The 26,184-nt window shown below is 39.7% G+C and overlaps 1 protein-coding gene across 2 annotated transcripts in view; it reads right to left on the bottom strand.

Moving 5' to 3' along the window:
* Positions 1 to 26,184, bottom strand: part of l(2)gd1 (lethal (2) giant discs 1) — a 518,195-nt gene that overhangs the window by 425,784 nt on the left and 66,227 nt on the right. For both annotated transcript variants that reach the window (XM_090373359.1, XM_090373358.1), the window contains exon 4: positions 19,068 to 19,325. In XM_090373359.1, coding sequence (XP_090229485.1) covers positions 19,068 to 19,325 — 258 coding nt within the window. The remainder of the gene's footprint in view (positions 1 to 19,067; positions 19,326 to 26,184) is intronic.

The raw sequence follows: 26,184 nt of genomic DNA, 5'->3' as shown, positions 1-26,184 counted from the left end.
TTCTCTCAGCATCCCAAAAAATGGTGGCCATAATCTTGCCAACTGGAGGTTGTGTCCAAAATTTTTGGGTAGGGGCGAACCCTTGTGCTTCCATTTGCATTGATTCTTGCTTAATCTCTGGATTCCAGTGATAAACCCATGTTTCCTCACCCATAACAATTTTAGAGATGAACATTTCAGGATCCCATCCATAAACCTCTAAATTCTCCTGTAAAGGAGAATTCAGAGTACAGGAGTAATTCTCCTGTACTCTGAATTACTTCTACATAGGGGGTCAGAAATTAGCAGTAGCAAAGGCATATGATGCAAGAAAGCAAGCTTATACAGCATCAGCCAAGAGGAAAAAAAAAAAAAAAAAAAAAAACATTTCACCAACCAATCACTCCAAACGTTTGTCCAGTTCTTCACTGAATTTATTTAAGCTATCAACTTCCACAATGACAGATGGAAGTTTGTTCCAATAATCAACCTATCCACTGGCTATAAGAAAACTTCCGCACATCTATTCTACAACTGTCTTTATTCAATTTGAGTTTATGCCCCTGCCTGTCAAGTTCATAATCGAAGCAAGAGAAAGAATCCCATCAACAATGAGCCTGCTCAAACTATTCAAATCATATCATAGGTGCCCACTCTACAGATGCTGCAATTTGTACAACTTAAGCTTTTCTTGGTAAGAGCATCCCTTTGTTCCCCTCACCAATCTTGTTGCTCTTCTCTGTACTCATTCTAGCAACACTACATACTTTCTAAAATGAGGCCTCCAGACCTGTATACAGTACTCACATTGCGGCTTGATTGCCTTATACAAGGAATAATCACCTACTTATCCCTGCTAGCAAAATTCCTGCATATCTTTGAGAAGACCCCATGACCTGCACTGCAGCCTATCTGGACTGCTCAAAAAACTTCATATCTGACTGCACAATTAATCCCAGGTCTTTTTCATTCTCTGCCACCCTGAGTGTAGTAACACACATTTGGTACATTTCTCTCTGGTTACTGCAACCCATATGCAGTACTATGCATTTTTTAGTTGCCACTTCTCAGCCCATCTGCCCAACTTTTCTATATCCAGTTGGAGTAGCATACTGTCATTACCACCATTAGTAACCCTCCCAACCTTTATATTGTCTGCATACTTAGACATTAAGCATGATATACCTTCATCAATATAATTTATAAATACAGTAAACCCCCGCTATTCGCGGTATCTGTATTCGCGGTTTCGCGTATTCGCAGTTGCTGATTTCATATAAAATGAAACCTGAAAAAATGTGAATTTTAAAGCGCCGTGAACATTTTACGCCATAAAAAAAACATGGGCGTGGCTAAAATTATCTTTCCCAGTCAAAACAGCGCTCGGTGGGTGGGGGAGAGGGGTGACAAAATCGCAAGTGTGGATGTTTCTCGCTAATCCTTGTTCAGTATGTGTTATGCGCTTGTCATGGAAGATTTCATCGTTTGCTTTTAGTTTATATGCTTATAAATTGAATAAATTTATAAATTTATCAATTTATAAATTGAATAAATTTATAAATTGATATGCTTACAAAAGTGATCAATCTACCGTTTTGCAGTGTAAAACAGACTTTTTCGAGTGTGTTAACGGAAGAAAGTGACTTTATTTTTAACAAGTTCTTTCTAACCCGTATAAAAATATGGCTACGAATAACAAGGGAAATGTGAAAAGATCAAAGGTGATGACATTACTGAATAAAATTGAGTTATTAGACAAAATTTCTAATGGTGAAAGTGTCTCCTCAGTGGCAAAACATTATAAAATCAATGAGTCAACGGTACAATCAATCAAGAAATCAGAAGGAAAAATCCGCCATAGTGTCCGTGAAAATGTGCTAATTGCTTCAAAAATTTGCTCTATAACTCGTGATGTTAAATTAGAAAAAATGGAAAAGCTTTAAATCTGTGGATAGAAGACCGAACTCAAAATAAAATTCCATTAAATTCACTCATCATTCGTGAAAAGGCAAAACTCCTTTATCAACACTTTAGCGAAACTGGTGATAGCACTGGTGGGATAAGTTTTTTTAGCTAGCAAAGGCGCTGGTTTGAAAGATTTGTTTGAAATTTCTAATAAATATTACATTTAATATTAAATTGTTTCTTATTTTCATTTCGATGCCATATGCTTGCATTTCACTATGTACTGTCTATGTACATAGTCATATTATGAAGGTACATATAATACATACATACACAAAAATTTAGACTAGTTTTTCTTATATATTTCATACTTTGGAACGGAACCCCTTTATTACTATGGGAGCCATAACTCAGTATTCGTGTTTTCGGTATTCGCAGCATTTCTCGGGAATGTAACTCCCCGCGAATAGCAGGGGTTTACCATATACAAAACAACAATGGGCCCAATACTGAACCTTGGGGGAACTCCAATAATAACATTAGTCCACGAAGAGCAGTGTCCATTAATTAACCACTCTCTGTCTTCCCCCACTTTCTCCAACCATCCTTTTATCTATTGTAGTAACTTGCCCTTAATGCCATACTGCTCCAATTTGTATAGTAGTCTTCAATGTGCAACAGTATCAAAAGTTTTCCTGAAATCCAAGTATATGATATCAAAATTATTTTCTGCATCCAGTTCCTTTGTGACCACATTGCAGTATCCAATCGAACTGGTCACACAAGACTTTCCATAAACAAACCCATGCTGTGTCTGAACTATTACTGCAGTCTTGTCTAGATGATCCTGAAATGTTTCTTTAACCAGTATCTCCATTATTTTCCCTGGAACAGAAATTAAATTAACAGGTCTCTAATTACTCATGTCACCCTTTGATCCCCCTTTGTGAATTGGAGATACATTTGACTGGTTACGAGAGTACATGTGAACAGGTGAAGTTTTTACGGCTCCAGCAAAAAATAGAGAAGTTTTTGCTTTTTTATTGACTTAAATTGGCATATTAATTTATTTTTTAGAGTTGCTTTATATTCCTAGTAACAATACTTTAGTTTAAATTGAATTTAGATAGAGATTTTGTAGGTTATTACTTAGTATCGGTAAGGGTATCAAATGCACGTGTGGACAGGTTTTGCAGCTCCTGCAAATGAAAGTTTTTAATTATACTTAGCCGCTTTATTTAATTGTTAGATTAAATTATTTTCTATAAGTAGCTTATAGACCTAGTCAAACTCCGTGATTTATTTTGAATTTAGATAGCGCGATTTGGAAAGTAAATAATACCTCGAGCCATAGATTAACTGTTCGTAACTTGCTGCCATTGTTATACGATACAATGTGTGCTAGCGTAAGGTTTAACGGAAAACTAGATAGCGAGTGTAGTAGTATCAATTAATCGGTAAAATTTATTAATCTTATTAAATAAAGATTAATAAATCACTCACACATTTCATTGTCAACTGAATTGTATTTTTTTAAATAAATAAATAAAGTGACCTAGTTATTACCAACGTAACACCATAAATTAATACATATAAGTTGACAGGGGTTAAAGTCATATATAACTTAACTCAGAGATAAAATTCGATACCGAAATACATATATATAGTGTTATAACTGCATTGGGATATAGGTTTAGAGTTATATTTTGTATTGGAATTTTATTGACTTAAATAGAAATCATAACTTAGACCAGAGCAGCAAAGCAAAAGGCTCAAACAAGTGGAAGTGCTGTGGCTCAGGGGAGAACTGAGGGTGGCGGTTGTCCTCTGAATCACAGTCTGTTGAAATGCACTGCTTGTTTGATGTTTGTGAGCAACAGGAATGAGACATGATATTGCCAAGGTCTTTGTAGCTGCGCGATGTAAGGAGTGCGAGGAAATCAGGCACCAACTCGGTATTGTTATGGGCTTATATTAGAGCTTGAAGGACAGGGTGGATGCCCTCGAAGGATTTAAATTGAGGAGCAAATCAAGCTCTCAGCTGCCCACATCAATACCAGAGCTTTCACTTGGACATCACGCAACACAGAAGCTTTTTTTTTTTTTAGGAGCATTAGCAACTAAGGCCATATTGCTCAAGGAATATGCGGTGGTAATTTCCTAGCAACCCCGAGGGCAGAATGCGCTGATCCCAAAGGAACTAGTTGTTGTAGGTGACTCTATTGTCAGGGAAACGGGGAACATATTGTGAAAACAGGATAGATGGAACAGGGCCAGAGTATGTCTGCCAGGGGCAAAGGTTGATGACGTTGTAGAGCAGATATCATCCTTTAAAGGCACAAAGGGTGATATTGTTGTACACGTTGGCACTAATGATATTAAGAGTAGGAGTCCTTTGTGACGACATCGTAGTATCCAATCAAACTGGATACTACGATGTGGTCACAATGCTGGAAAAAAGCCGTGAGTTAGGGTTGAATCTGAAAGTGTATGCAATTCTGCCCAGACACGATAGGAGGGAGTATATGATGAGTGCCTTGTCGATCAATTCAGCCCTGGAGAGATTGTGCAAGACTCAAGGGGTAGAATTTTTCTCAGCCTGGTCTGTGCTTGGTAACAGGAGAGACTGCTTCCACAGGGAAGGGAAGGGATACACTTAAATAGAAAGGATGCAAGAATATTTGCTGATGCTATCGAGGCAGAGTTAGGTGGGTCGGAAAACTGCTAGCTTGGGGAGATGCATGGACTAATAGATAAACAGTAGCTGCTGGCAGAGGTAAAAGTGATTCACTACTTCTATTGAAATGCAATTAAGCAGCAGCCTGGAAAGCAAGGCAATGGGAAATTCCAGGACTGCTGGGAGTCATAGGGGAACAAGTAAATAAATGGGCTTTGTTGTGGAAAACTAAGAGTAGAAACAGGTGCATGTATACGTACATGTACACCAATGCTAGGAGTATAGTTAATAAATTTGATGAGTTTGAAGTACTAGTCAAGACATCAAAGGCAGATATTGTTGGGATATCAGAGACATGGTGTCCCACAGACATAAGCAGTGCAGAACTGGAATTTGGGGAGTACAATGTGTACAGAAAGGATAGACAGGACAAGAAGGGACGAGGGGTTATGCTGTTAGTTAAGACACACATAAAATCTAACGAAGTGCATCCAACTGATGTTGGTGGACAACGCAATGTTGAGTGTGTTTGGTGTGACATAAGCACTGGGAAAGGAAAAATGAGAGTAGGTGTGTGTTATAGGCCTAATGAATCTGATGAGTGTAATGAGAAATTGTGCAGAGAAATAGAGTGGGCCAGTAAATTAGAGTATCTTATAATGGGGATTTTAATTTCCCAGATATTGACTGGAATTTGTGGGTTGTTCACTCACACACTAGCAAGGCTTTTGTGGATTTATTGGATGATTGTTTTCTACAGTAGCATGTTGGGAGGCAACTAGAGGGAGTAATACTCTTGATCTGATTATCAGTAGTGATGCTTCATGCATTAGGAATCTGCAGATAAAGCAACCAAAGAATTAAACTTGGAAGCTAATAGGCTTTTCATACCAACAAAGAAATATTGTTCAAGATTTAGGCCTAAATGGATGGCAGATGAACTAATTAGACATGTGACAGAGAAGAAAAATGTATGGGGTACATAAATTAATATGTGACACAGAAGCCTATGATAGATATAAGCTGGTCTGAAACCAAGTTACAAAGGAGATTAGGCAGGCGAAGGCAGATTGCAAGAAATCTTTGGCAAAGGATGCAAAAAAAACAGCAAACAGTTCTTTACTTATGTAAACTCTAGAAGGAAGGGGATGAATCAGGTTGGTCCATTTGATATCGATGGTTCAACTGTTGACAATCCTGCTCAAGTGGCTAACAAACTAAATGAATATTTTGCATCTACATTCACACATGAGGAGTTATTCAGGGAGGGGAATGCCACAGGTGTATTCAACTCTGGCAGTGAGCTGGATGATTTTGTAATAACTGAGAGGAAAGTGGAGGAGAAATTGTTGAAGATAAACATAAAAAAGGCACCCGGTGTAGATGGGATCTATCCAGTTATATTAAAGGAGGCAGCAAAGGAAGTAAGCAAACCCATAGCCATAATTATGAGAAAGGGGGAGGTACCCACAGACTGGAGATGTGCAAATGTGATCCCAATCCACAAAGGAGGATCAAAGGGAGACACAGGTAATTACAGACCTGTTAGTTTAACTTCTGTTCCAAGGAGATTAATGGAGGCACTGGTTAAAGAAGCATTACAGGAACATCTAGACAAGACTTCAGTTATAGCTCAGACACAGCATTGTTTTGTTAAGGGGGAAGTCTTGTCTGACTAATTTGATTGGACACTATGATGTAGTCACAAAGGAACTGGATGCAAAGAATAACTTTGATATCATATATTTGGATCGTAGCCTTGGATACTGTTGCACATGGAAGACAGCTGCACAAATTGGAGCAGAGTGGCAGTGGGGGAAATTGCTGCTATGGATAAAGGGATGGTTGAGTGGGAGAAGACAGAGAGTGGTAATCAGTGGACACTGCTCTTCATGGACTAATGTTATTAGTGGAGTCCCTCAGGGTTCAATAATGTGTCCATTGTTGTTTTCTGTATTTATAAATGATATTGATGATGGTATATGAGGCTTAATGTTCAAGTTTGCAGACGAAACGAAGGTTGGCAGGGTTGTTAATGACACCAATGACAGTACACTGCTGAAACAGGATCTAGAAAAGTTGAGCAGAAGGGCTGAGAGGTGGCAAATGAAGTTTAACATTGACAAATGTAAAGTATTACATATGGGAAGCAGTAATCCCAGAGTAAAGTATCAACTCTGTGGTACCACACTGACAATGGTAAAGAATGAAAAGGACCTGGTGCAGGCAGATATAAAGTTTTCTAAAGCAATGCAGACGGTCTGCAAGAATAGCTCATGGTGTCTTGTCGATGATATATAGGAATTTTTCTAGAGGGATAAGGAGGTGATTATCCCCTGGTATAAGGCAAGGGTCAGACCACACCTTGAGTACTGTATACACATCTGGATGTTGTTGTTGTTTGTAATAGCATTAGCAACTAAGGCCATATTGCTCCGGGATATGCGGTGGTCATTCCCTGACCTTTCCGCATCCTCCGTATTTGGTGGTGACGAGCTCGAACGCCGGTCTAATCAAGAAGCGTGTGCTATGCACTGCTGCTCCTTCCTACCTGGCTAAGGAGGCGCCCATATACAGGTCTGGAAGCCTCATTTTAAGAAGCATGTAGAGCTGTTGGAATGAGTACAGAAAAGGGGAACAAAATTAGTGAATGGAGCAAAGGGTTGCTCTTACAAAGAAAGGCTTAAGTTTTGCAAATTACAGTGTCTGGAGCCTAGGCACCTGCGAGGTGATCTGATTGAGGTGTATAAAGCCTTGAATGGTTTGAGCATGCTCAATGCTGATGGGATTTTTCCATTTGCTTAGAATAATCGCCTAAGAGGGCATCAATTCAAATTGAGGAAAGACAGTTGTAGGATAAATGTGCAGAAGTTTGGCTTTAGCCAGCGGGTGGTTGATTGCTGGAACAAACTTCCATCTGTCGTTGCAGAGGTTGATAGCTTAAATAGATTCAAGGTAATGTTTGACAAACATTTGGAGTGAGTGAATGGGTGAAATAAGGTTTTTTTTTTTTTTTTTGGCTGATGCTATATAAGCTTGCTTTCTTGTATCGTGTGCCTTTGCTAATGCTAATTTGCACACACCTCCAGTTCGTGTGGAACTCCCGCATCCAAGGATGCTCTCATAATTGTGGCTAAGGGTTTGCTTACTTCCTTTGCCACCTCCTTTAATATAACTAGTTTGATTTCATTGTTTCATGATAACTCCCAGCAGTTCTTGAAATCCCTAGCAACTTAAAAACAGAAATTAAACAAAAAATTATAAGTTATAAACTTGTGAAAATACCTCTGGATTACCATGCATGTGCGTGTGTGCATGTGCAGAGTTAAACTGAATTCAATATAATTTCAATTTAATATATTAGTAATGGCCATTTGGTGTGTGGTGCAAAGAAGCATAAGGCTTATGCTGCAGCAGCCAAAAAAAATAAATAAATAAATATAATAATAATAAAATTAAATAAAATAAATAATTAATAAATAACTAGGGAGTTTTGCACGCCAACCCTCGTGCATGGTTTTCTACATAAAATGTAGTGGTATGATGGAGTAAGTCAAATCGTTTCTAAGTAAAAGACACACCTGTCGAAATGCACTGATGTTCTTCCTCCCTCTTTCTACTCCTATCCTTGAGCTATCTCCCTCACTGATGCTTTTTTTTTTTTTTTTTCCTTTTGTTCTCCACCAGGAAGCTTAGGAGACCCCTGATGGAGAGCAGCCAGAGTACTGTGGACAGCCTGGCTCACCTCCCAGTGGTGGTAGTGGACAACATGGAGTCCCACTAGAGGCCCTGCTGCCAAGAAGCCAGCCCAAACAACAGTACCAACACTAAACTACACAAGGAGATGGGGGAGGAACCCCTGGTGCCATCAAACAACTAACTAAACTACACACAACACTTTTCTGGCTTTTACAGAGGTTCTATATTCATCACAAGAATACTGATGGCACAGTTCAGGGAAACCACAGGTGGTGCCTTACACAAACACTATGATCGATGTCTAATCAGGAAATGATCTACGTAATTATTTACCTGTGCATCTGTAGTGATGTAATTGTCCTGCCCAGTTGTACCACGTGACATGCATCCCTCTTCTTCCACTGGCTACCCCACCCCCATCCACGCAACATTCTCGTGGTGGAATAAATATCACTAAGTAATTATTTACCTGCGTTTACATATATCACTTAGGAAAAGGCCTTTTGCTTGGGGTTCCATAATGCATGAGGAATATCGTTGCATCCAAAAGAGCAGAACTAAAATATTTACAAAATACTAAACTATTTACAAATATGCAAACTATATTGGGTCCTTTCATCAGCTGACATTAAAACGGAACATCAAATGATTCAGTGCATGGTCAGGTATTACAGAGTGAAGCAAGTGCACGACGATGGTGAACGTTATGGAGGTAGATTCAGTCTTTCAATGGAAGACAACGATGTAATTATTTACCTGTGCATTTGTAGTGACATAATTGCCCCGACCTCTTCTCCTATTGGCTTGAATAAATATCACTAGGAGTTAAACGTTTTGAATGTATAGAGAGATAATATGAGAAAAGGAAATAGGCAACCCATGCATTTCCCTCCTCCCATAGGTAACTATCCAGCTGACCTTTGAATTTCCCCAAACTGTCAGCCTCTACCACCCATGTAGGTAACTTATTCCAGTAATTTTTAACTCGCTAGCTAAAATAAAAGTTCCTGCAATGCAGTCTAAACATCCCCCACGTAATGTGAATTAAGGGCCCCTGTTCTAGAATCATTTATAACCGTGAAAATTTCATCTTCATTCATTTTACTATTGCCTATCAGAGCCTTAAACACCTCAATCAAGCCACCTCTAAGGTGCATAGTTTCCAAGCTGTGCAACCCACATATATGAAGTCTCTCCTAAAGACGTCCTTTTGCCGATCTCACCAGGTGAGTTAGCATTAGCATTAGTATTAGTAATGGCCGCATGGTGCAAGAAAGCCTATGGCTTATGCTGCACCAGCCAAAAAAAAAAAAATCCGAACAAAACAATGATAAAAACAAAAAATAAATAAATTAATTAAATAAATAACTAAATAATAATAATTAATAAATAAAAAAAATAAAATAAAAAATAAATAAAAAGGAAATTAAACCTATCATCCTATGCGCTTCCCTTACCCGAAAGTACTATCCAGATGACCTTTGAATTTCCCCAAACTGTCAGCCTCTACCACCCATGAAGGCAACTTATTCCAGTAATTTATAACTCGCTGGCTAAAATAAAACTTCCTGCAGTCCAATCTAAACATTTCCCCCCGTAACTTGAATTTATGTCCCCTAGTTCTAGCATCATTTATAATCTTGAAAATTTTGTCCTCATTCATTTTACTGATACCTCTCAGAGCCTTAAACACCTCAATCAAATCTCCTCTAAGGTGTCTAGTTTCCAAACTCTGCAACTCTTAGTAGAGGCATACGATGCAAGAAAGCAAGCTTATACAGCATCAGCCAAAAAAACCACTCCGATTTCACCCCTCTGTTCGTTCCAAATACCTGTCCGACTCAGCCTTAAATTTATTTAGGCTATCAACTTCCACAACAAAAGATGGAAGTCTGTTCCACCAATCAACTATTTGCTGGCTAAAGGCAAACTTCTGCACATCTATCCTACAACTGTCTTTCACTAATCTTGTTGCCCTTCTTTGTACTCGTTCCAACTCTACATCCTTCTTAAAATAAGGCCTCCAGACCTGTATACAGTACTCAAGGTACTGTATACCTGACCAATGCTTATACAAGGAGATAATCACCTCCTTATCCCTGCTAGAAAAATTCCTGTACATGACTGACAAGACACCATGAGCTACTCTTGCAGACCGTCTGAACTGCTCACAAAACTTCATATCTGCCTGCACAATTACCTCCAGGTCCTTTTCATTCGCTACCACTGTCAGTGTAGTACCTCAGAGTTGATACATTACTCTGGGGTTACTGCTTCCCATATGTAGTACTTTACATTTGTCAATGTTAAACTTCATTTGCCACCTCTCAGCCAATCTGCTCAACTTTCCTAGATCCTGTTGCAGCAGTGTCATTAACAACCCTGCCAACCTTCGTATCGTCTGCAAACTTGGACATTAAGCCTGATATAATATCATCAATATCATTTATAAATACAGAGTTACCCTTCCCTGAACCCTTTCAAGAAGCTCGATGCCTTTTTTTAGGTGCGGTCTCTACACTTGGACACGATATTCCAAGTGTGGCCTTTTTTTAGGTGCGGTCTCTACACTTGGACACAATATTCCAAGTGTAACGATAGCCTTATATAATGGGATTATGACATCTTTATCTCTACTAGCAAATGTTCAATAAATCATTGATAGGACATCATGGACCTACTTTTCAACCTGCCTACAATGCTCAGAGAACTTAATGTCTGACTGAATCGTAACTTCCAAGTCCCTTTCTTCCACTACTGACTTTAGTTCAACTCCAATAAGTGTATGTTATTTTGGGGTTACTGTTCCCCAGGTATAAGACCTTGCACTTTGCTGAATTAAAGCATAGTTGCCACTTTTCTGACCATCCCTGAAGTCTATCTAGGTCACTCTGAAGAAGCTCTGCTTGGCGGTAATCATTGTTTGTTTGTTTGTTATTTGGTTTTTAGAAGCATTAGCAACTAAGGCCATATTGCTCCGAGGATATGCGGTGGTCATTCCCCGACCTTTCCGCATCCTCCGTATTTGGTGGTCACGGGCTCGAACCCTGGTCTAATCAAGAAGCATGTGCTACGCACTGCTGCTCCTGCCCACCTGGCTACAGAGGCGCCGCGGTAATCATTAACAACTCTACTAATGTTTACATCACATGCAAATTTAGACATTATGCCCTCTATCCCTGCATCAATGTCATTTAAGAAAATTAAAAACAACAGTGGTCCCCACACTGATCCATGGGAAATCCCACTTTTTATATTAACCCAATCTAAGGAATAACCATTTATCATTTATCACAACTCTCTGTCTGATGCCCTGAAGCCATCCTGATATCCATCTAATAATTTTCCCTGTTATTCCAACCTGTTCCAGCTTATAAAGTAACCACTCATATGGAACTGAATCAAATGCTTTGCTGAAATCTAAATAAACAATGTCAAAATTATTCCCTTAATCCAGCTCACGAGTGACCCTATCACTATAGCGAACCAGACTTTTTAAACAATTTTTCCTTTACAAAATCATGCTCCATATCCTTCAGATTTTGATTTCTATCCAAATGACCCTGAATTCCACCCTTGCTCATTGCCTATATGATTTTCCCTACTAGTGAAGTTAGACTGACCGGTTGGTAATTTCCGACTACATTCTTAGAGCCATTCTGGGAATCAATGCCCCAGACCATATTCCTAGAATAAGTTCTGGGGAATTGTTTATGGGACTGTTTTTCCTGAGATAACATACACCTATGAGCCAAAATATTATGACCACCTACCTAATATGATGTTGGTCCTGAATGTGCAGCGAAAACAGCTCGTACCCGATGATGCATGGATGCTACAAGATTTCTAAATGCGTCTTCTGGTATCTGGTACCAACACATAACCAGCAGATCTTTTAACTTCTGTAAGGTCTGTGGTTGAGATGCCACAGATCGGAGTTGCTGTTACAACACAAACCACAGGTGCTAGATGGGATTGATGTCTGGGGAATTTGGAGGGCAGGGCAATACCTGCAAGTCTTCCTCGTGTTCCACAATCCAGTCTCGAACAATTAGAGCTGTGTGGCATGGCTCATTATCCTGCTGAAAGACGGCACCGCCAGAGGGGAAAACCGTTGCCATGAAAGGGTGTACCTAGTCAGCAATGATGTTTAGGTAGGTGGTAGATGTCAGAGTGCCCGGCACAGGGATGACTGGACCCAGGGCATCCCAGCAGAACACTGCTACCAGCTTGTTTTCGTCCCATGGTGCATCCAGGCACCATTATTTCCCCAGGTTAATGACGCACATGTACCCGGCCATCCACATGGTGCAACAGGAAATGACGCCTCCGTAGCCAGGTGGGCAGGAGCGGCAGTGCATAGCACACGCTTCTTGATTAGACCGGGGTTTGAGCCCATGACTACCAAATACGGAGGATCAGGGAATAACAACCACATATCCCTGGAGCAATATGGCCTTAGTTGCTAATGCTCCTAAAAATCAAATAACAACAACAGCAAAAGGAAACGTGATTTGCTGGACCAGACGACCTTCTTCCAATCACTCCAGGTCCAGTTTCCATGCTTGCATGCCCACTGTAGGTGCTGTCACCGGTGAACCGTGGTTAGCATGGGCAATCAGAGTGGCCTGTAGCTACATAGCCCATTTTCAGTAGAGTTCGATGTACTGTGTTTTTTTTTTTTTTTTTTGTTAGTTGTTGCCACATCGGCTTCTGTGGCCATAATGCACCTCCCAGGGTTTTTGCAGTACTTTGATCCATGCCCGAGGCGGGATTCAAACCCGCAACCTTTGGGTTGCCAGGCAGGCACTTTACCCATCTGGCTAGCCCGGTCAGCCGATGTACTGTGTGTTGTGACACATTACTCCCATCACAAGCATTCCAATTACCAGTGAGTTGCAGTGGAATGCTTGTGATTACTCCCATCACAAGCATTCCAATTACCATCTGGGGGAGCCTTCGCTCATCTCGAACATCAATGAGCCATAATCGTCCAACACCTTGCCTGCAGTTCGTGGGTTCGCCCTCCTCGGATCACTTTCAGTAGGTACTAACCGGCGCCTCCGTAGCCAGGTGGGAAGAAGCAGCAGTGCGTAGCACACGCTTCTTGATTAGACCGGGGTTCGAGCCCGTCACCACCAAATATGGAGGATGCGGAAAGGTCAGGGAATGACCATCGCATATCCCGGAGCAATATGGCCTTAGTTGCTAATGCTCCTAAAAACCAAACAACAAACAAAACAAAAACAATAGGTACTAACCATGGCTGACTGTGAGCATCCCACCAGCTGTGCCTTTTCAGATATGCTCAGATATGATATGCTTTGGCCATTACAATTTGGCCTTTGTCAAACTCGCTTAAGTCCGCTGCCTTTCCCATCTGAAGAACAAGAGTAACACTGATTAACAGAGCTCAGTATCAGGTGCCTTTTATACTGTGTCTTGACCCATGCACATGCTGTAGTTCACCTGCAGTTGCTTCGATTTGAATAACGACTCGCTGGTCATAATGTTTTGGCTCATTGGTGTAAATGGATACAGGTACATGAATATGCATGCATTTCTGCATGCACGTGAGTGCGTACGTACGTACACACACACACACACACACACACACACACACACACACACACACACACTGGTCCTTGAGGTTGTCACAGACATTCTCTCAGATATGCCAGACAAGCTGTTCTTGCCACCTGGGAGTCTAAAACGCTGATGGAACTGATATTCGGGTGACACTCAAGTCAAAGTGGACCCAATTTCGGCGAAGTCCGGACGGTCTATGACAGCCAAATCCTCTGCTTGCACCTTCACGATGGTGGGACTGTTAGTAATCCTGGGTATAACCTTCATGCACAAGTACATGGTGGGTGACCACCCAGGTGTGAACCAACGTAAGCAGGGGTCGAGGTGTTCCGCCCACACCACATGGAGGAACGCCGCCCCTCTATGTTACCAGGCAGTACTAGGTGGTAGATGACTCTCATCAACCGGTGAAATACCACCACTTTGCTTATTGGAGGCTTGAAGTAGTGGAACCCATGTTTAGTCTCTAGAGATAAGTTCCGGCCAACCCTTCCCTATCTCTTCCATCATGCAGTATGATTGATGATTTTTGAGGTTATGATGAATGTCGTGGCGAGATCCAATATTCCTTGCATTTCGAGGGTACAGCTCTAAAATGGTGTTCGCAGGCCGGCCGCTAGTTAGTACGCCAGACTGAACCTATTGGTAACTCTCTAGGAAGCTTCCGGATCAGCTAGTGTATAATCTTGCTACCTCTACTCTGCCAGATAGTGACTAGAGGGAGTCCGAGCAGTGTGTATGCGGGGAGCATTGTCGAGGCCACGTTATGTCAAGGATCTGGGTATATTCTTACCACATGTACGCCATATCCAAAAATTTCATTACTTCATACAGCATGTCCCACCCACTTTTTCTTACTATTGAATACACCATGAATTGTCAAAATAATAGAGCAAGCTTATCTGCGAAAAGATCTAAACCTCCCAAGGACTTCCTAATTCATTTCACAAATATACGTGGTCTCAATTCTAATCTCAACGATGTCCATTTCCACTTGCAGTCTTCCAAACCCCATGTACTTTTTCTGACTGAATCTCAGTTATCAGTTGATTCAACTACTGCTCATCTCAGATGTCCAAATTATTTGCTGTATGATTCCTTTCGCCTCAAAGGTGGTACTTGTGCATATGTCCGTTCTGATATTCCCTGTCAGAGACTTGGCAATTTGGAATCTCCTCTTTTTGATCTTCTCTGGCTTAAAATCTCTCTACCTCATTGTGCAAAATTCATCTGTTGTCTCTACCGTTCTCCCAACTCCACTAATCAATTGGAGCTCTTTGACTTCCTCTCTTTGCAACTTGACTTTCTCCAGTCCAACTTTCCTAACAGTCAGGTAATTTTCCTTGGTGATTTTAACGTTCACAACTCCAGCTGGCTTACGTTTTCTAGTCACACCGACCCAGCAGGTCGAGATGCTGAGGCTTTTGCAATTACTAATGACCTAGCACAGATTGTTCATTTACCTACAAGAATACCGGACAATCCTAATCATACAGCCAATACGCTTGATCTTTTTCTCACAAACAACCCTTCTAAGTACAAGGTTGAAGTGAGAGGTCCTTTAGGCACTTCAGATCACAACTTGGTGATTGCCTCTTCTCCAATGGAACCTTTATCTCATGGCTATTCCCAACCTCGTATTGTTTGGCATTACAAGAATGCAAAATGGGATGACCTGCGAGACTTCTTTTCTTCTTTTCCTTGGTCTGATTACTGTTTCAAAATTTCTGATGTCAACGTTTGCTCAGATCGTGTCAGTGAAATTATTTTTGCAGGAATGGAATCCTTTATCCCACACTCCACTTTAAAATCTCGTCCTTTATCTAAACCTTGGTTTTCCAATAAATGTGCTAAGGCTGTCCAAGAGAAGAACGTTGCATATCGTAGTTGGCTTGTTTCTAATTCTTCAGTTTCATTTTCTGCGTACACCAAAGCTCGCAACAATTGTAAAGCAGTTATTAATCAGTCCAAACTAGAGTTTGAACAGGCTAAGAGTAGAAAACTTGCTTCTTGCCCTAATGGTAGCCGAGCATTCTGGTCTCTTGCCAAAGCTATTGGCCGCAACTTTTGCCCATCTCTGCTCCCACCTCTGTCCAAACCAGATGGTTCTGTTGTCACTTCAGCCAAGGATAAATCTGACCTGCTAGCATCCCATTTTTCTTTGAGCTCAAGTATTAATGATCTCGGTAAAACACCTCCCACCATTCCTAACACACTCCATTCAATGCCTCCTGTGGTCTTCCGTCAAAAGGATATCAGAAGGATTTTAATGAATCTTGATGCTAAGAAAGCTCCAGGTCCTGATGGTATTTCTCCACTTGTTCTCAAAACCTGTGCTCCTGAACTTACTCCTATTCTTTGCCGCCTTTTTTCACTTTCTTATTCCAAAGGTGTTTTTCCTTCTGCTTGGAAATTTGCTCATATCCAGCCAGTTCCTAAAAAGGGTGACAAATCCCTCCCATCCAATTATCGTCCCATTGCACTTACTTCTACTCTTTCTAAAGTAATGGAGAAATCAATTAACCGCCAACTCTTAAACTACCTAGAAACCTTCCGTCTGATCAACGATCGCCAGTATGGATTCCGTCAGTGTCGATCCACTGGTGATATTCTGGCTTATGTTACCCATTTATGGACTAATTCAATGGAAAGGTTCGGTGAAACACAAGTAGTTGCTCTTGACATCTCAAAGGCTTTTGATCGTGTTTGGCATAAAGGTCTTCTAAACAAGCTTCCATCTTATGGTTTGCCATCTGTTTTTAGTAATTGGTTATCCAGTTTTCTCTCTGATCGCTCACTGAGGGTGATGGTAGATGGCTCTCTGTCTTCTAACTTCTCCACTAATGCCGGTGTCCCCCAAGGTTCAGTTCTTTCCCCCACTCTTTTCCTCTTTTATATCAATGACCTTCTTCCATTGACTGGAAATCCTATCCATAGTTTTGCCAATGATAGCACATTGCATTCAACTTTCCATTTTGAGAAACCTTGTCCAGCTCAATCAGCTTCAACTTCTCGAAAATCTGCTGCCAATTCCTTAAATGCCGATCTTCAGGTAATTCTCCAGTGGGGTAAAGACAACTTAGTTGATTTCAACCCTTCTAAAACTCAATCTTGTCTTATATCTCGCAAAAAGGATTCTTCTGCTCCTATGCTTATCTTTAGTGACACTCCGATTTCTAGGCAAAATGATATATCTCTTTTGGGGATTACCCTGACTTCTGATCTCTCTTGGCACAAGCACATTACAAATATTGCTTCCTCTGCATCTAAAAAACTTGGTTTTCTCTTTCGCTCTCGGCGTTACTTTTCTCCCAAACAGCTGCTCACTCTGTATAAATCGCAAATCCGTCCTGCCATGGAATATTGTTCCCACATCTGGGGTGGTGCCCCCAAAACGTCTCTCAGGCTTCTTGATTCCATTCAGAAGAGGGCAGTTAGGTTAATTAATGATTCATCTCTAACAGAGTCTCTCCATTCGCTGTCTCATAGATGCACTGTTTCTGCTACATGCGTCTTCTACAGATACTTCCATGGGCACTGTTCTTCTGAATTGGCTTCTATAATTCCCGCTCTCTCTTTCAAAACAGTCCGAACACGTGCCGCCACCAGCCAACATCCATTTACTGTCCAACTTCAAACCCACAGAACCAACTTTTCATCTTCCTCATTTATTCATTCAACTGCCGTTTTCTGGAACAACCTTCCTTCATAAGTATTTCCTGAAAATTACAATCTACAGAAGTTCAAGTCCAATATCAACAAATATCTTCTTTCGTCTTCTCAACCTCCAACCCAAGCATGGTACTAAGTACTATAGGTTATAATACCTCTCGTGTTTGGGGTTCTCATAAAAAAAAAAATAATAAATAAAGAAGGTTAGGCAGACGAAGGCAGATTACTAGAAATCTTTTGCAAAGGATGCAAAAAAAAAACAGCAAAGAGTTCTTTACTTAGGTGGTAGATGACTTTCATCAACCGGTGAAATACCACCACTTTGCTTATTGGAGGCTTGAAGTGGTAAAACCCATGTTTAGTCTCTAGAGCAAAGTTTCCGGCATCCCCCTCCCCCCCACACTTCTCCTTCAACCCATGCACGGTACTAAGTACTATAGGTTCTGATACCTTTCGTGTTTGGGGTTTTCATAAAAAAAAAACAAACAAACACACACACACACATCCTGTACACTTGCACAGAAAATGCAGGCCCACTGTTAGACATTAGAGTTATGCTGATTTATCAGTTTAAATAAAAAGTTACAATTAAACAATATGCTCCTCTGGTTGTAGTAGCCACTGCTAGTATAAATAGTAGTAGTAGACGCACGGGATGCAAGAAAGAAAGCGGGAAAAAAAAAAAAACAATTTCGCATTCCCTCTAAATGTTTGTCCAGTTCCTCCTTGAATTTCTTTAAGCTATCAACTTCCACAAGAACAGATGGAAGTTTGTTCCAGCAATCAACTACCTGCTGGCTGAAGGCAAATTTATACAAATGGAAATTTATTTATTACCTATAGTATTTTAACTATGTAATAAAATTATACCTTGAATTTTAAGTGAAGAAAGATAGTCAATTAACTTTGCAAATTAAATGCTGATTCTCCATCCCAAAAGCAAATCCTGTAGGCCAAATTAAATTTGCTACGTCATATTTAATCAAACATTATCTTTTTCTATTACATGGTGTAGTTAACACACACCTTCAGGAGGATTTTATTTCAGAAGATAATCAAAGTGCAGGGAGGGAGACACATCATGACAGCTGTTTGCAAAAAAAAATCTGTTTAGTTCATAACAGTTCGGAAATAGGAAACAGAAATGCATCTTGATGTAGCAAAAACATTTTTAAAAAAAATGTTTCTGTAAAATATATTTTTTATATATTTTACAGAATATTTTATATAGAAATTCATGAATGTATAAATACTGCAATTATCTAAACGTGCAACCAGAAATCTGTTATCCCTGATATTTAAAACAATATCTTAAATAATAAAATAAATTTTTAAAAAATTCATTTCAGAGTAAATCTGAAATGTACTGTAATCCCTCTGTGGCAGGATATCTTAACATATACTTTAACACCAGCAGTTAATAATTCTAATAAATCATTGTTAACTGTAAAAATTATAGAACATATAAGAATATCCACAATCAATTTAGAAAGACATGGCAAAACATGGCTTTTGACATGGCTAAACACTATAATTTTGGACATACCTTTAGTGCTCTTCCATATCTTCTACATTTTGACACATCACCCATAGATTTAGCTACGTCTACTGCTCCTTTATATAACTTTAACCTTGCTTCCAGAATGCTTACTGTTGAAACTAATTCTTCTTTATTTTCTGAAGGAAGTGGAACATAATTCGCTTTGGCTCTTGGTGGAATTGGAGGTGGGGGCGATTCATGAACAGGCAAAGATGGGGATGAAGTGGTGTGTGATGCACCATGGGTAAGGTCCTGTAGTTCAGCCTAAGAATTCAAAGAATAAGAATTTCTAATTTGATGATTTAGAATTATGAAAATTTATAAATTTTTAAAAATTTAATATTTCTTTCTAAAATTTCTACATAAGTTTGATAATTTCTAATAAAATATGCACAATTATTACTCTGTTGTTTTTAATCTTTACTCTTTGGTATTAAGCAATACTATTGAATACTAATATTAAATGGTATTCAATAATTTAGCAAAGAACTATACTGCTTTAAATTAATTGAATTAAAACATTCAGACAAAAGCAGGTTTAAAAAAAAAAAACCTGTAATAGCGAAATTAAAATTAATCATAAGCTACTAATATGGTAAAATACTAACGGTAGTAGTAGTAGCGGCATGTGATGCAAGAAAGCAAGTGTATGAGCTTACGCAGCATCAGCCAAAAAGGGAAAAAAAAATAATAAATCACACCATTCCCTCCAAATGCCTGTCCAGTTCCTCCTTAAATTTATTTAACCTATCAGCTTCCACAACGACAGATGGAAGTTTGTTCCAGCAATTAACCACCCACTGGCTAAAGGCAACTTTCTGCACATCTATTCTACATCTGCTTTTCTTAATTTGAATTTATGGCCCCTTAGGTTTGTAATCTGAACAAGTGGAAGGATCATATCAGAATTCAGCGTGCTCAATTCATTCAAGGCCTTATACACCTCAATCAGATCACCGCGCAGGAACCTAGTCTCCAGCCACTGCAATTTGCAGAACTTAAGCCTTTCTTGGTAAGAGGATTCATTCATTCCCCAAACCAATCTTGTTGAACTTCTCTGTACACACTCAAGCAAATCTACATCCTTCTTAAAATGAGGCTTCCAGACCTGTACGCAGAACTCAAGGTATGGCCTGATCATTCCCTTATACAGAGGGACAATAACCTCCTTTTCCCTGTTAGCAAAATTCCTATATATCATTCACAAAACCCCATGACCTGTCCTGGCAGCCTGTCTACATTGCTCAGAAAACTTCATATCTGACTGCACAATTACTCCCAGGTCTTTTTCATTTTCTACCACCTTAAGTGTAGTACCACACAGTTGGTACATTTCTCTGGGGTTACTTCTACCCATATGCAGTACTTTGCATTTGTCAAGGTTAAACTTCAGTTGCCACTTCTTAGCCCATCTGCCCAAATTATCTAGATCCTGTTGCAGTAGCACACTGCCATTACTGTCATTAACAACCCTGCCAACCTTTGTATCATCTGCAAACTTCGATACTAAGCCCGATATACCTTCATCAATATCATTGATAAATACACAAAACAACAGTGGACCCAACACCGAACCCTATGAGACTCCGCTAATAACATTAGTCCACGAAGAGCAGCACCCATTGATTACCACCCTCTGTCTCCTCCCACTCAACCATCCTTTTATCCATTGTAGCAACTTACCCTTAATACCATTCTGTTCCAATTTGTACAATAGTCTTCCATGTGCAACAGTGTCAAAAGCTTTCCTGAAATCCAAATATATGATATCAAAATTATTTTTTGCATCCAGTTCCTTTGTAACCACATCATAATTTTTTATTTTGGTTTTTAGGGGCATTAGCAACTAAGGCCATATTGCTCCGGGATATGCGGTGGTCATTCACTGACCTTTCCGCATCCTCCGTATTTGGCGGTGACAGGCTTGAACCCCAGTCTAATCAAGAAGCGTGTGCTATGCACTGCTGCTCCTTCCCACCTGGCTACGGAGGCGAACATCATAATACCCTATCAAATTTGTCAGACAAGACTTTCCCTTAACAAACCCATGCTGTGTCTCAATTATTGCTGCAGTCTTGTCTAGATGATCCTGCAATGCATCTTTAACCGGCGAGTCCATTATTTTATCTGGAACAGAAATTAAACTAACTGTTCTGTAATTACTCGTGTCACGCTTCGATCCCCCTTTGTGAAGTGGGGATACATTTGCACATCTCCAGTCCATGGGGACCTCCCCTGAATCCAAGGATGCTCTCATAATTATGGCTAAGGGTTTTCTTAGTAGCTTTGTCGCCTCCATTAATATAGCTGGATAGATCCCATCCACCCCAGGTGCCTTTCTTATGTTTAACTTCAACAATTTCTCCTCCACTTTGCTCTCAGTTATTCCAAACCATTAAGTAACCTGCTACAATTTGATAATCTTCTGCCATTTTCAAACCTTAATAACTCCTCATGTGTGAATGTAGATGCAAAATACTCATTCAGTTTGTTTGCTATCTGAGCAGGATCATCAACAGTCGAACCAGCGATACCAAGTGGACCAATCAGATTCATCCCTTTCCTTTTAGAGTTTATATAAGTAAAGAAATCCTTGCTGTTTTTTTTAGCATCTTTTGCCAAAGATTTCTCATAATCTGCCTTCACCTGCCAAACCTCCTTTATGACCTGATTACAGATTAGCTTATATCTGCCATAGGCTTCTGAGTCGCTTGATAATTTATATGCACCCATGCATTTTTCTTCTCTGTCACAAGTCTCGTTAGTTCATTTGATAACCATTTAGGCCTAAACCTTGAACAATATTTCTTAATAGGTATGAAACTTTTAGTAGCATCCACGATTAATTCCTTGAATGCTTCCCACTTAGAATTTACTGTTGGTAACATTATCAGTTGATCCCACTGTACAGAATTTAAAAACTGTCTGAGACCACTGTATTCATCTTTACGGAAGCAAAAACCCCTTCCTTTACCCCTGATGGTAATTATATCTTTAAGTAAATCCCACATCAGTACACTGTGATCACTGACACCTAATGGTTTCTTTATCTTGATCATTTAATACACAAATGATCAGCAGTGATCATTCGTGTATTAAATTCTTATTACATGAATGATCACTGCTGATAACCAGATGAAGAGTATTACCCTCTCTGGTTGCCTCTCGAACATGCTGCGGCAGAAAACAATCATCCAATAAGTCCAGAAAAGTCTTACTAGTGTGCGAGTGACCAACCCATAAGTTCCAGTCTTTATCTGGGAAGTTAAAATCCCCCATTATAAGACATTCTGATTTACTAGCCCACTCTATTTCTCTGTACAATTGTTCATTGTACTCATTCGAGTCATTAGTCCTATAACACATTCCTACTCTTATTTTTGCTTTTGCATTGCTTATGTCACACCAAACTGACTCGACAGTGTACTGTTCATCTATGTCAACTGGATGCACTTGTTTTGATTTTATGGTTTTCTTAATTAACAGCATAACACCTCCTCCCTTCCTATCCCATCTATCCTTTCTGTACACATTGTACTCCCCAAATTCCAGTTCTGCATTCTTTATATCTGTGTGACACCACATCTCTGCTATCCCAACAATATCTGCCTTTGATGTCTTGACCAACACTTCAAATTCTTCAAATTTATTTACTATACTTCTAGCATTGGTATATATGCAAGTATACATATACCCATCCTTATTATTAGTTACCCTAACACATCCCATATACCCACCTGTTTCACGATGACTGCCATCAGTCCCTGAAACCCCCAACACCCCTTACTCCACGCCGCTGCTTATTCTAATAGAAGTTGTGCAAGAATCACCGACACTTCTGCCTGCAGCTACTTTTAACGTTTTAGTCTTTGAATCCCCCCAAGCTATCAGTTTTCCGACCCACCTAAAACTGCCTCAATAGCATCAGCAAATATTCTTGCACCCTTTCTATTTAAGTGTATCCCATCCCTGTAGAAGCACTCTCTCCTGTTAACAAGCACAGACCAGGCTGAAAAAAATTGTACCCCTTGAGCCTTGCACATTTCCTCCAGGGTCGAATTGATTGACAAGGCCCTCATCATGTACTCCCTCCTATCGTGTCTGGGCAGAATTGCAGACACTTTCATTTGCAACATTGACCTGTACTTTTTAAGTAAATCTGCAGATCTACTCTTAATGTGATTGGTGCCAATGTGTACAACAATATCACCTTTTGTGCCTTAAAAGATGATATATGCTTTACAATGTCATCAACTTTTGCCCCTGGCAGACATACCCTGGTCGTGTTCCCTCTATCCTTTTTACACAACATATATTCCCCGTCTCCCTGACAATAGAGTCACCAACAATAACTAGTTCCTTTGGGACCAGTGCATTCTGCCTTAGAGAATGCCGCTGCGTTGCCTGATGCCCAGGAGTGAGCTCTGGCATTAAGTTGGGCAGCTGAGCGCTTGACGGGCCCCTCATATTAATTTCTTCGAGGGCATCTACCTTACTCCTCAAGCTCTCATAGACGCCCAGTAGAACGCTGAGTTGATGCCTAATTTCTAGACACTCTCTGCACCTGGCAGGCACACACACACACAAAGACATCCTCCTTGGCTAGATCATGTTCTGTTCCAGAGAGTTCGGCAAACATTTCACAAGTTGCGCATTTTTTTAGGCTGTGATGCGTTGGAGAATTGTTCCCCTCAGTTCTCGGTAAACTAAAGTCAATAACATAACAGGGTGGGGATTACTGAGAAAGCTATAAATAGTAAAGGAAGATTAGAGTAGTAATAGGAGTACTAGCATAGAAAGAAAAAATTCCTCAGGCTCAAGTAGACTAATAGCTTGGAAAGAGCAAGAATGAGAAAGCCAATGGTGTGTGGGGAAGAAAAAAATCTATATATAGGAACTCTCCGACTTGCGTAATACTCGACTTACACATATTTGACTTTACATAAATTTTTGCCGGCGGGTGCAAACTTTAAAAAAATGGAAATGTATTATGGATAAAATAAGGTATCATAAAAATATTATGTTAACCCAATAATACATTGTTTTTTTTGGTAATTCGTTCCACGACCTCAAAATTTGAAATTTTCACAATATAACGAAGCTATTATCTCTCCAAATGGTCATTTTTATAATGGAAATTGCACTTTCGTCGTTATCGTATGTTCTGTTATAAGAATCTAAAACACATTTCTGGAGATCACTACCATAAAACAATAAAAACAATTTGCACTTTCCACTTTATTAGGCTTTTCTGTTAGCACAATCTATTATAAACGGGTAGTAAACTCGATCTTATTGCATTTGTGATAATACTGATAACTGGAATTCTGTGGGTTTTTACATTACGGTATTATGGTGAAATGAGTTCCTTCACTGAAATCTTCAATCATATAAAAAACAAATTTTCAGAATCTTCTCTTTGTTCCTATTTACTTATTACAATGGTGAAGGGAAAGGGACCAACGGAAAATGCAAGTGCTGGCAGTGCTAGGAAACCAAACAAAATTGATTTAGAAATAAATGAAGATGAAAATGATTAAGTACAAAGCAGGACAAAGTTTGTCATCTATTGCACGGAATTAGGTCTCGCTGCTTCAAGAATGAATACTATTTTAAGGGACGGTGTGCGTAAAAAAGAACATGTTAAAGGATCAATGCATTTAAGATCAACAGTGATCACAAAACAGCGTTCAGGTGTTATATCGAAGATGGAAAAACTATTAATAATAAGGATGGAAAATCAGATTCAGAAGCGAGTGTCCCTGAATCTGATGACCATTCAAGCAAAAGCAAGAAGTGTTTATGAAGATATTAAGGATAAGTACGGCAAACCCCAACCCAAGTTCATGGCAAGCAATGGGTGGTTTAATAGCATTGTGGTGGTTTCCACAACATTAAAGTAGGCGATGAAGTCGCCAGTGCCAATTCTGCAGCTGCAGAGAAATTTTGTGATGTGTTAGAAAAAATTATTGATGAAGGCGGCTATTCAATGCAGCAAATTTTTAACGTTGATAAGACTGCTCTGTATTGCAAAAAAAAAATGCCGGATCAAACATACATTGCCAAAAAGGCAATGTATGTCCCAAGCTCTTGCTTGGTACTAATGCATCAGGAGATTACAGATTAAAACCACTGCTTGTGTACCATTCTGGAAATCCTCATGCATTTAAGGGCATCAATAAAGCCATCCTACCCATGCATTTCCAATCAAACCAGAGAGCACAGATAACAATATCTCTCTTTGAGGAGTGGTTTTAATGCTGCTTCATTCCCAAGGTTGAAAAATATTGTAAAGACAACTACGTTATTTTCAAGATTTTGCTTCTATTAGATAATGCTCCTGGACATCCTACGTATCTATATGATTTCAATTCGAACGTGAGTGTCATATTTCTACCGCCAAAAACAACTTCACTTATCCAATCTATGGATCAAGGTGTTATTGCAAATTTAAAAGCATACTATTTAAGCACAAAATTTGCTCAGGCATTGTCTGCAGTAGACGGTGAGAAAAATTTTACATTAAGGAGACTTTTGGAAATCTTATAATATTTACTACACCATCTTAAACATTAATAAGGCCTCGGCGGAAATTACTAAAAATGGTTTAAATGGCGTGTAGAGGAAAATATGCCCACGGCATATAAAAAGCTTCAAAGGATTTGAAAAAGATGAATCATATGAAGAGGTACAGATAAGATTGTAAAGGTTGTAGAGCTACTTCAGTTAGAAGTTGATGCCAAAGATGTGGAGGAGTTAATAGAGGAAGAAGAGAAGGAATTATCTAACGAAGAACTTATTGACTTGCAGGCAGCAATAGTGAAAGAAGAAAATGCTGACGAAGCTCAAGAAGAACCAAATGAGGAGCCGAGATGCTTCACCACCAGAGAGATGGAAGTGGCATTTCGTGAAATTGCATCGACAACGGCGAGGTTTGAGAAGATGGATCTTGACAGCAAACGATTCTTAAATGTTAACAGAGGGATTAATGATATGCTTGCTTGCTACAAAGAAATCGACGATGAAAAGAAAAAAGTCACCATCCAGTCATCCATTAATATGTTCTTTCGTAAGGTTGAGTGGCCGACCCCTTCTAAATTTCCACAGCCCTCAACCTCCACAG

Source organism: Mastigoproctus giganteus, chromosome 5 (assembly GCF_048544385.1).
Source record: "Mastigoproctus giganteus isolate SK-2022 chromosome 5, ASM4854438v1, whole genome shotgun sequence".
NCBI lineage: Eukaryota > Metazoa > Arthropoda > Arachnida > Uropygi > Thelyphonidae > Mastigoproctus > Mastigoproctus giganteus.
The sequence above is the reverse complement of the archived record's forward strand: the minus strand, read 5'-3'. Positions and strand labels throughout refer to the sequence as shown.